At 33.8% G+C, this 12449-nt stretch overlaps 1 protein-coding gene across 3 annotated transcripts in view; it reads left to right on the top strand.

Moving 5' to 3' along the window:
- SOS1 (SOS Ras/Rac guanine nucleotide exchange factor 1) overlaps nucleotides 1-12449 on the top strand; it is a 131417-nt gene that overhangs the window by 95909 nt on the left and 23059 nt on the right. For all 3 annotated transcript variants that reach the window (XM_006071204.3, XM_006071203.3, XM_006071202.3), the window contains 5 exons: nucleotides 5157-5238; nucleotides 5997-6119; nucleotides 6631-6734; nucleotides 7838-8060; nucleotides 9408-9527. In XM_006071204.3, coding sequence (XP_006071266.1) covers nucleotides 5157-5238; nucleotides 5997-6119; nucleotides 6631-6734; nucleotides 7838-8060; nucleotides 9408-9527 — 652 coding nt within the window. The remainder of the gene's footprint in view (nucleotides 1-5156; nucleotides 5239-5996; nucleotides 6120-6630; nucleotides 6735-7837; nucleotides 8061-9407; nucleotides 9528-12449) is intronic.

Raw genomic sequence — 12449 nt, 5'->3', positions numbered from 1 at the left:
AGGAATATAAATGGCTCTTCACTTCTGGGCAAACATGGGTCTAATATATAGTCAGAGTACTGTTTTTTCTTATTGAAATAGGTAATAAATTCTAACTATGGATAACTTCTATTTTAATGCATAGATTTTAGTTTATAGTTAGATGTTGGTCATTATAATTTTAGTTTTTAACAAAATCCAATCTATTGGTGTTACTTGCTGTGTAAATTTAGGTGAATTGGAAAGTGCTTAATTGTTGCTCAAAAGATTACAACAGAGTCTTATGTAGAATTTATATATGGTGCTGCAGATCCAGTGTTTCTGGGCATAACAGTAATTTGCTAACTACATCAGAACTTCAGAATTCATCTGAAATGGTGTGGGGGGAAATTGTCTTGTTAGATGTATCATTCTGGATCTGGCAAGGATATGAAGACACCTTTATTTACAGTAAGAAAACACAAAGCAATATGCATAAAAAGGAGGAGATGAAAGTAGGAATTTCAGTTCTATTCCAGAGTTACAGGAAATAATTTAGTATAAATTCATTATTGAGACTTTGAAACAACATGTGTAAAGAAATGTTTGGAGATGGTGCGTCTGGTTTTGATCGTCTTTTTTAGAGAAATGAGATGACTTTGAGGTAGGGGGTCTCTATTAGATCTGACATTATATAAAAAGAACTTTTCATTTTAAAGTGTGGGAAAAAGGGGTTTCCCATGCATGGTGAACTTCGGTTTTAAAGAAAATGGTATTAAAAAAACTTAAGCCAGTTCATATTTTTCTTTAAAATATTTACTGCTATGTTAGGCCCTCTTATAGAAAATTTGCAAAAAAACTGCATTAGATTTCTTTGAAGTTTGTGTTCTCTATAAGCTCCATTTGGGTGTTTTAGCTTTTAAAAAAAACTTTTGAACAATTTTTGATCTATAGGGCAGTGCTGTACTATTTTTAAACTCTGATTTTTTTTTTTTTTTTAAGTGTTTGTGCGTCAGCATAGCGTCTGTTTCCTTTTTTAAGGAATTCAAGAGTGATTGTTTATAAATCCTTGTTGAGGAGCTTATTGTTTCTTGTGGCATTTTAAATGGCTATATTAAAGGGAGAATTATCACATGAACAGACATCCTGATTAAGTGTTTCGCTGTGGTGGTTGGGGGAGGGGTGTTTACATAAATAACTCTATGTAACAAATATTTCATAAATGTATTGACCTTGCCAATAAAAATGTATTGACCTTGCCAATAAAAATGTGTTGAAAAAAGGATTAAGTTTTTCACCTCAAATGTAATATGCCGTATTCTGAACATTATAGTAATTATATTCTGATTTCCTAAGATTTTCAAGAAATGTACAATAAAATATTATGAAAGAATAGCTTTAGAGTGAGGGAGACAGGCAGCTAAAGACCAGCAGAAAATAGGAGATATCTTATTTGAAATAACCTGGGCCTAGACAAGGGACACGATAGTAAACCTGGAAGATAATTTGTACATACAGAGAGGTTGGGTAGACAGAGGGAAGGGAAGCAGAGCAGGATAGAAATCTTAGTACAGGGCTTTGAGAGTCAAGTAGAAAAGAGTGTTACCTAAAATGAAGAAAAACCACAGAGGACATTTCTACCATTGCTCATATTGAAATCCAGTAGGATTTATGTTTGAGAAAGAAGTTTGTGGAATTACATTCACTAGCAAGAAACAAAAAGAGGAGAATATCAAAATAGTTGATTTTCATTTTCTCCACAAATATTTGTGCTTACAAATATTTGGTTAAAACCGAATCAGCATAGCATGGCTTTTGTATTTTTAACGCTTTTGCCTTCCATCTGTCTCTGAAACATCACTTTGTAATACAGGGAGATAACTGTTGCTCTGCAACCATCAGAGGCAGTGTAAAACTTAGCTTCTATCAGTGTCTGATAAATGTAAAGCAGGTACTTTGTTTTTCTACAAAATTACATAACCTGTCCTTATTGATGGGTGTTTTTTAAGTATCTAATTATCTTGGGCTTTCATATCATCATTAAGATAAAGGTCTCCAGTGGTTAGTGTAGCATTATATGTGCTACTATCACTGAAACAGGGAAATCAATAGAAATAAAAACAGCATCTGGAATGTGATATTTTGTGTTAAAATTTCAAGTATAGATGTTATGTCCTTCCTTAATATAAGTTTTTCATTCATTAGCAGTTTTCTATGGCTTTCGACTAAAAATAGAGCCAGAATTAATTCAAGCCTGGGAATATATGCAGCCTTTAAGATGTTTTTTGAAAGTATTTAAAGTTTTGCCAGATTTTCTTGGTTTATTTTTAGCTTCTGCTGGCTTTTCCTTTTGGCAAGTCTGCTCTAATTTCTAATCAGGCTAAAAACAACTTAAACCTGAGTCACTTCAGAAGTTAATACACCAGTGATGCTTGTGGGAGTGTTTATTTCACCGCCAGCTCGAAAAACTCCTCTTCTGAGTACAGTGTACAGGAAGGTACAGCTGCTCCTTCCTAAAATCTGGAAGAAGGCTTAACAAGAATTACAGAATCACAATTAGACTGCTAATTTTTCAGTGACTTCAGTGCCTTTAACCAAGCAAGATTAGCAGTTTACAGCTTTATTCTGAACTAATAATTTATGTAAATTTCTATAGTGACTATATAACTCCTGTATTCACGCTTTATAGTTAGATTTCACAGCTTTGGAAACCTTAACAAAATCCTTTAATCCAGGGAGGTTATGTGATATGGGAGAAAAAAGCAATAAATCAGAAAACATGCCATCCAGATTCCAATTCCATTTCTGTCACTCCACTGTGTGACCTTAAAACTCTCAGTTACTTCTCTCCTATGTAGAAAGGGACAAACAGCAGCGACCCTGCTCACTTCACAGAAATGATATGGAATGAATGATGTGAATGCTCTTTGAATTCATTACGTAACAGACATCGGGACTTGATGCGACCCCTTTTGACTGACGTGGCAGTGGGACACACCGTGGCTTTCCCAGCATCTTCGTTAGTTAGTAAAGTACTGAAATGGCCAGAAGCTTTGGTATAAGCTGAAAAGGCTGTTTTAAAATAGTTTACCTTTAAAAATAGCCAACTTTCTTAAAACATACTTTAATTTACTTAGAGCTTGCTTTTTTTCTTTTTCAACTTAAAGGTAGCTTTGATATCCCACAAATTTTTAGCCTGACTTAGGTGGAATTTGAGAAGAAATGGACCTGGATATTGATTTTAGACTTTTAGACTAAACTTTTGTTTTTTAAAAGGGAGAGGTCACCCTTAATTTTGACAGCTCAGGGATATTTGGAGCACTCTGTACTAAGGTCTGGCTCAGTGTCTCTACAGTGGCCACTACTTTGCTTCCTAAACACATGATGTTTTGAGTAGCCTCACCTTACATATAGATTTGCAGAACAGGAAGAAGATTCTTGGAAGGGAGGATTGTGATGAAACCGATATAAATCTCTGTTTTAAAATCTTGTACAGCCTTCTGTTTTAAAATCTTTTCTTCTGGTTGAGACATTAGTCTTTAACGTTTGAGGAACTCTGTAACTGAAGACAAACAATAAAATACCAACAGAGAGGAAATTACTAAAGGATTGTATCTGTTTAAATTACTTTTATCAGTAACCCACTCTAGCCTCAGAAGGTATGAAGCTAAAGGAGAAGAGGGGATTTAAAATGAATATATTTTATTATGTAAATTTTTCTTTAACTTAAAGTATTATAATCTTAAATTCAAGGTTGTCTGATATTTAAATCGGATCATTATCTTGATGACCACATATACCAGTATATTGGAAATAGATTTTTATGATAAATTCATGAATTTTATTTTGGCAGGTGGAAAATCAATATAGTTATTTTACTTTCAGGCTAAATTTAGGGCGATTCTTAATCAGACAAAAGTCAGACTAAATAGAGGTTTTCCACGCAAATAAATTCTGATTCTTGCTATATTCTATGCTAATAAAAGACATAGTATTTCTTATAAAGAACCCATAGTATGTAGCCTAACAAAAATAAATTTAGTTGCTACTCTCAATAAATTTATCATTAAATTAGAGCTTACCATTCCATAGTGATGTGAAATAGGAAAAGGATACTCCCAATAAAAAACGCAAGTTACTGAATTCTCCCCTCCTCCTTTTTAAAGACTCTTAACACCTAAATGTGGACCTTGGTGAAATTTGAGTTACAATGACTGGTGAGTGGTTTTTTCCCCGTGAGGGGAAGTTGTTCCCCAGCCACCAGGTCTCTCGTGCTGGTGACAGCAGCCTTTCTCCACAGGTTGGGAGAATACTGTCTGAGACTAGGATAGGCAGGGCACACTCGGTCAGCTTCCTACTTTACGATGAATGAAAAGCAGGTCCTTTCATGGACGTATGAATGAAAAGTAGGTCCTTTTCGTGGAAGCAGTTGAAGACTTATGCTCTTATGGTGAAACTCTAATTGTGTCTGTTGTGTATGCTCACTCAGTCTTGTCCAACCTTTAGCCACCAGGAAAGCCCCCTCATTGTGTCTATTTGCAGTGCAAGTAATTAAAAGTTGTAAACAGAGCCAAATCAACATATTGTCGTACATTGAATAGTTTTAATAACTTACAGGTGTTTATTTGTAAGCATCTTTTAGCGGTTTTAATTAAGACCTCTAGGAAATAAAACAGTTTAGAAACTGAATTTAACTTAATCAACGACATTATAAGATCTAATCTCCAGTTGAATGCTCTGTTGACATGATTTAAAGAAATCTAGATAACTAATCCTAGATAAATTAGTCTGGATGGCAGGGAAAAGTAATGGGGTATTGCTGTGGCCTCTGTGTTTTTGAGAGAGAAACCACCTGATGATGCTCTGAGATACAGGTAGCATGTAGAAACTTGCTTCTGTGCTTTGCCTTTCTTCCCTTTGCATTCCTGTGGTCAATAATGAGTTTTAATATCAGCTAGTCAGAGTGTGCAGAGGTCAAGAAACAAGTTGATGTAAAATTTTAGTGTCAATGATTTTTCCACTAATTTAGGAAGAAACTAAAGCTAGCAATTGATTACAAAGTCCAAAGCACCCTGTGTGGTCAAAACACTTTGGGACTTTAAGAGCTGACTATTTAATCTCTTTTGGAAATGTAAATAATAATTTTAATCATTCTTCATAAAAGATTTTAATAAGATATTTTTCCTTTTTCTTCATAGATCCCAATTTTGTTCGGACATTTCTTACAACATATAGATCCTTTTGTAAACCTCAAGAACTACTGAGTCTTATAATAGAAAGGTCTGTCATTTTAAAATGTTTAAGTTCTTTGTTCTTTTTTTAATGAGATTGAGCTAAGATATAGAAATATTTTGAATGAGCTTTACATTTTAGTTCAAGAATACTTTAAGAAGAAAATATCTTGGAAGACCATTTGTTTTATATTACTATGTTAGCTTTGATTATTTAAATATAAAAATAGGCATATTTTTTACATGGAAACTCAGTATGTGAAATTTCAAATTTATAGAATTAACCAGGTTTAAGAACTATAAAAATGTAGAATTTAGGCTCTGGAAATTGAATTTTTAATGATCTAAATGTTCTAAATAGAATTTTTTTAATATACCACATGTTGAAGAGAATGGAGTGAACAAGTACTATAATCAAGAGAAGTGTTTCTAACCAAAGGGCACTCAACTTTTCAAAACTTACCATTAAAAAAGTTTATGTTGGCTTATTTAGAGTAATTACACAAGCCCAAAATTAATATCATTCCCTTACCTTTATAATCATACCTATTTTTTAGACATTGCATATATTCTTTATTCCTTATTACATTTCTAGTTAATTTTATTTATCTTGGCAAGTATTCATTTCTTTTTAAAAAATTAGTCTTTACATTATAGATACCTCATTTGTTTTCACTGTTGTGTATATCCTTAGTAATTTTTACAGTGCTTTCTTAATTGTGCTGACTAGTGAAAAGATTTGTAGTTTTCTGTTGGCATAATTTGATATAATTGATCTTTTCATTAGTTTGTTCTATTTTATGCTAGGTTTGAAATTCCAGAGCCTGAGCCAACAGAAGCTGATCGCATCGCTATAGAGAATGGGGATCAACCCTTGAGTGCAGAACTAAAAAGATTTAGAAAAGAATATATACAGCCTGTGCAGCTGCGGTAAGCATTAAAATAAATAAGTAAATAAGTCTTTGTTGAACTTTTGTTTCAGAATTAAAGTAAATAAGATCTTTCCCAAGCAAGGAGGAAGTAACATGTAAAATGAGTGAAGTAAAGAGAAGTTATCAGAAATTACTGTATAAGTGTTAATTAAAATAGAATTTTGAAGGTGGTAAGCCACTTAAAAGATTAAAGTTGACCCTGGAACACCATGGGGGTTAGGGACACTGACCATCAGCAGAGTGGAAAATCCAGTTTACAGTCAGCCCTCTGAATCCTTGGTTCTACATCCACAGATTGAACCACCTGCCTAGGGTGTAGTACTGTGGTATAGATTTAGTGGGGGAAAAAAAATTATACATGGAGCCGTGCAGTTCAAACCCTGTTATTCAAGGGTCATCTGTATTTAATTTGTTGAGTTACTGTGTTTTCATTTATACCTCTCATTGTGATAAATGTTTATATTTGAGTTCACATATAATTCAATTCTTATTCTGTGTTAATACCATAGAGTATTAAATGTATGTCGGCACTGGGTAGAGCACCACTTCTATGATTTTGAAAGAGATGCAGATCTTTTGCAGCGAATGGAGGAATTTATTGGAACCGTAAGAGGTATGTTTCTTTTTTTTAAGTGCCTTAGTTTTATATCTAATAAAAGTATGGTGACTATCAACTAACATCACTACTCACTGTAGTTTAGAGGTATTTATAATAATGCCAGCATAATCAACTGGAAAAGTTAAAATTTTTTCATCAAATGTTTTTGACCTACAAATTGTTTAATAATGATCCTGTTGATCTAGTGAATTTTCGTTTAGTAAATCAACTTACTGATTATTTTGGAATTGGATCGAAAGAGTCTCAATTTATGCTGTTTTTACACATCTGAAAGTATGTGTACCAGAGGACAATTAGGAACTGTTGTAGTAACACCACAATGGAGGTTGACTGGAAACAGTTAGGTAAATAGTGCATAACATATCAGAGAATCAGCAGCGTATATTGAACTGAGACCGGAGAAACAAGAGTTCTCTTCTGAACACTGCAATTTGTTAGATAAATGGGTGAAATAATTTTGATTCTTTAGACTTCAGTAACACAACGAGCTAAGATTCATGATCTCCAGCTCCCCTTTTATTTCTAAAGATGTCCTCGACAAACTTGTTTCTGTTTCCACTGTACACTTTAAATGAGAATCAAAAAATAAAGGATTAAATAATAGTACTTTCATGCCTAGTGCAAAACAAAGCCACATGAAAAACACACAAAAGGAAGGAACCACTCCTATGGCACTGTTTGGTTTATAAAATGCAGTTTTTTAGATTAACAGCTAATGTTGTATGATCCTATCATTATAAATCTTATTTGTGTAAGATATCTTTTTTGGAGAGGATTATAAAATAATATTTTCAGCTAAAGTTTAGAACAATAGAAGTGAAAACTTTCTGCAAATAAATTACTTTCTCATTTTATTTAAAAAGGATGTGGAAGAATATATACCAAACTATTAATAAATGGTTAGCCACATGAAGAAAAATGAGACTAGGATAGGAAACAGGGAAATGGTAAAGGGGAACTTCATTTTTAAATTTTGGTTGTTTGAACTTTTTATAACAAAGATATATTCAGGTATCATTTATATGATGTTAAACTTTTTTTAAATAAAATATTGAGTAAAATATTTAAACGTTATTTTTCATATAATGTTATTTCAGGTAAAGCAATGAAAAAATGGGTTGAATCCATCACTAAAATAATCCAAAGGAAAAAAATTGCCAGAGACAATGGACCAGGTCATAATATTACATTTCAGAGTTCACCTCCTACGGTTGAGTGGCATATAAGCAGACCTGGGCACATCGAGACTTTTGACCTGCTCACTTTACACCCAATAGAAATTGCTCGACAACTCACTTTACTTGAATCAGACCTATATCGGTATGTAATTTGATGTTCAAGCTGAAAAATCATTTCAAATGAGTTAACTTTCAAAATGAAATCTGATTTCTGGCGTGTAGGATTATTATAAGACATAATGAGATAGTGCACCAAGTGTCTTGTGATAAGGCCTTGTGTATAGAAGATGCCTCTTCTTGTACTCCTTGATTGCCTTTGCTCTAGCTGGGTTTATAGCTTCTCTCTCTATGCAGTTGCCCCTAGTTAGTGAATCTACTAAAGTCATTTGCTAACTTCGTATCCTCGGGCAACTTTGATCTTGTGTGACTTACTCCTCTGCTGCTTAGTTTCCTCAAGAGTAAATGGAGTTAATGATGGCACCTACTCCTAGAGCTGTTGTGCAAGGTTTAGAATAGTCCATATATTTATAGCACTTAGCACACTGCCCCACACAGAGTAAGGGCTCAGTGAGTAGATAGCACCATTGTCATTATGAACTTAAGTCATAGCCATTTAACCTTTTTTAGTTTTTATACATTGATATAGCTGCTAACGGAGAAGGCAATGGCACCCCACTCCAGTACTCTTGCCTGGAAAATCCCATGGACGGAGGAGCCTGGTGGGCTGCAGTCCATGGGGTCGCGAAGAGTCAGGAACGACTGAGCGACTTCACTTTCACTTTTCACTTTCATGCGTTGGAGAAGGAAATGGCAACCCTCTCCAGTGTTCTTGCCTGGAGAATCCCAGGGACGGGGGAGCCTCGTGGGCTGCCATCTATGGGGTCGCTCAGAGTCAGACAACGACTGAAGCGACAGCAGCAGCAGCATAGCTGCTAATCTCAAAAAACATGCCTGTTTCTAGTTTTAAATTTAGACTTTTTAGATTTCAGGCTGTTTATTTTCTTAATAACTAAATGGAAAAGGAAACTAAATGTATAGCTTTCCCACCAAAGATCATCACTATTCCCAAAATCAGTGTTAGAACCTTTTGTTTTTCTTTCCCAAGACTCCTCCTAAGAGAGTTTTTTCCCTTCCTTGGGGCAGGGGGAGATTTATGAATTGCAGCAATTACTATACCCTCAATTATTATATCATTATTTAAAAGAATTATCCCAAACTACTTTCTTACCCTCATTTGTTAGATAATATTTATAAGTGCTGGGAAAGACACTGTGAAGAAACCCCACCCATGCCCAAAGCAAAATACTGCTCTAAAGCAATAAAAAGAGTACACAGGTACATGCATACAAAATTTTTTAAAATCAGTGGAAAAAATGCAGAATTATAATGCTTTTGTTTTACCTTGTTTTCATAAACCTTTTATCTCACTTGATAAAACAGTATACTAGAGGGAAAAGTATCATGCAGAATTATGTCTTGATGATTTTAGAGCTGTACAGCCATCAGAATTAGTTGGAAGTGTGTGGACAAAAGAAGACAAAGAAATTAATTCTCCTAATCTTCTGAAAATGATCCGGCATACCACTAATCTCACTCTGTGGTTTGAGAAGTAAGTCTTATCGATCTTCTTAATTTCGTGTCAGTCAGTTATGTTATAAATTTCACTGCAGTTTTATGTCCGTGTCTCATGTGTTTGTAGTTGTTCCTCTGTTCTGCCTTTCTTTGACAGTTGGTGAATATTTTTCTAAAACAGCATTTTAAGTGTTTTTTTGTTGTTGTTGTTAATGATTGCCTTTTAGGTTTGCCACATGCATCATAACAGAATTAGTTTCAGATTATACCCGAATTCCAGTGATATATAAAAATGTTACTCCTCTATAGCTCTATTCACTACCCCCCTTTTGTGGTATTGTAACATGTACTATACATATAATTAACGATATAGATCTATCGGTGCATTGTTATAATTGTTGTTTTACTACCACTTGGTATTATTTTCTTAGCCCTTCCCAGCTTTGCTCTCTTATTGGCAATGTATTTCATGTACGTTACATTTCTATGTGTTATAGACCCAACAATATATTACATACATATTATTTTATCCAGTTGTTTTTTAAAATCAGTTTTAAAAAACAATGAGGAAAAAATAGGCATTTACAGCGTTTTTTATAATTAACTAATTACCTTTACCAGTGTTCTTTGTGTGGATTCACACTGCTGTCTGGGGTTACTTGCCTTTGGCTTGAAGAACTTAAGTTAGCACTTCTTATATGGTGGGTCTGTTAGCAACAATTCTCTTAGTTTTTGTTTATATTGAAAAATCTTTACTTTGTCTTCATTTTTGAAAAACAATACCTCTATAAGTTTAACTGTTTATTTCTTCTGCCAGTTCAAACTGACTATTGAGTCGCTCTAGTAAAATTTTTATTTTAATTATCATATTTTTCAAATGCAGAGTTTCCATTTGGTTTCTTCTACAACTCCTCTGTTTTTTAGGACACTCCTATTGATGCACACTGTCATCAGCACCCCCCACCACTTTGCTTTTTAAATCATACTTCCCTTTAGTTCTGTGAATAAACTCAGAATGACGACTTTGAAATCTTTTTTGTTGTTGTTGTTGTTGAATCTGACTTATCAGATCTGTCTTACAGGCAGTTTACCATTCCCTGTTTTTTCTCCCCCATTGAGTCTTGACATTTTAGATGTCAAAGGAGATGGGGCCCCTGTGTTTTTGGCTGTCTAATTGTGTCCCCCCACCCCCCACCTCTGCAGGGTTCTCTGAGGAAGCAGACTCTTGCCTCTCTTACTGAATTGTAAATTTCCTGAATAGATGTTTCTTTACTTGCTGTTTACTCTTAGGGCCATTTCTAGAGACTGCTAAAACTTACATAATTTTCACCAGTGTCCCTGAGGAGTAAGGAAGCATAACTTCTTGTCATGTCAGAAGTCCAGAATCTCAATACAGTTTTTTAATTGGAACTGGAAATAAGAGTTTTATGTACTGGCCATATTTTTTATTATCTTGACCCATGTTTTATAAGGGTGATGTGAAATTTGCATAGATCATATTGGCATTATCAGAACAAGAGACCAGTGACATAGGGAATGACTGGAGCTATAGTGTGGGTAAAGACCAGAAAGCAATTCCTAAAGAGAAATAACTCCTCTGAAAGTTATGACTTCCTTTTATTTATATTATTACTTCTTAGCCTCTAAAAAGTAAAACTTTGGAGTTTGCCCTCTAAGTGTTGCTTCCTGATTTCTTCTTTATCAACTCAAATAACTATACTTCGATTGCAAAGGCTCTTTTCCATCATAATAGTTAAAAGTTATGTCTGTAAAAAGGAAACATAACTCATAAGACCTACAGACAGTTTCCATCTCTGTCCTATTTTTAATAGATTGCTGAGAAGGCAGCCATTTCTTTTTCTTTTCTCTTTTTGTTTTTTTAATTGTGGTAAGATTTTTTTCAATGTATAAATACAATATTGTTATCTGTAGGCATAATGTTGTACAGCATATCTGTAGAACTTCTTTATCTTGTGTAAATAAGTGCTAATCAGCATGAAAATTTATACATTGATAAGCAACTCCCCATTTTCCTGGTTCCCCTGGGAACCATCATTTTATTCTTTGATTCTATAAGGTTTTTTTTTAGATAAATCACATACGTAGAATCATGCAATAGTTGTCCTTCTACCACTCACTTATTTCACGTAGCATAATGTCCTCAGTGTTCATTTTTCTATTTCCTTTTTAAGACTGAATAATACTCCATTGTACATCTATTTCTTGTTTTCTTTATTCTTTCATTTGTAGATGGACATTTAGGTTGTTTCCGTATTTGGCTACTGTGAACAGTGTTGGAATGAACATGGGAGTGCTAATATCTCTTTGAGATACTGATTGCAGTAGTTTTGGATAAATACCTAGAAGCAGGATTGCTGATCACGGGAAAGTCCTATTTTTGAATTTTTGTTGTTGTTGAGGATCTGCCATACTGTTTTCTATAGCGACTACATCATTCTGCATTCTCACCGTTAACTTTGTATAAGGGGTCCAGTTTCTGCCTTTTCAGTGGAAGAGGTTCTTGTTCACTTGCCACAGTGGTTTTTGGCCATAGATGTGCATTAGAATTGAAATCACTTCTCAATAAATCACCCCAGACTTACCTGGTTTTTACAAAAGCTCCACAGGTGATCTCATTTTGTATACCTAGTTAATATCAACTAAAATCATTTTTTAAAAGATGTAAATATATTATACTTGTATCATATCTTTTAAAATGTCCAGATAACTAGTTAACCAATAGATGATATATTTATAGACATCTGGCTAATGTTTTAATGCATAAACATTTAATTTGATAATAAGGCAAGTTTATTTTGATAATTTTGCAGTGTTTTTTTTTTTTTTCATAGTGTTAGATCAGCCTCATCAGAGAATAGTGTAATCTGCAACTTTACATTTTTGTTTAATATTGGTTTATATTTATTTTTCCATATGTGTATTTTATTTTTTCTTAGAT

The sequence above is a fragment of the Bubalus bubalis genome, chromosome 12 (genome assembly GCF_019923935.1).
Source record: "Bubalus bubalis isolate 160015118507 breed Murrah chromosome 12, NDDB_SH_1, whole genome shotgun sequence".
NCBI classification, from domain to species: domain Eukaryota; kingdom Metazoa; phylum Chordata; class Mammalia; order Artiodactyla; family Bovidae; genus Bubalus; species Bubalus bubalis.
This window is presented reverse-complemented; position numbering and strand designations above follow the sequence as displayed.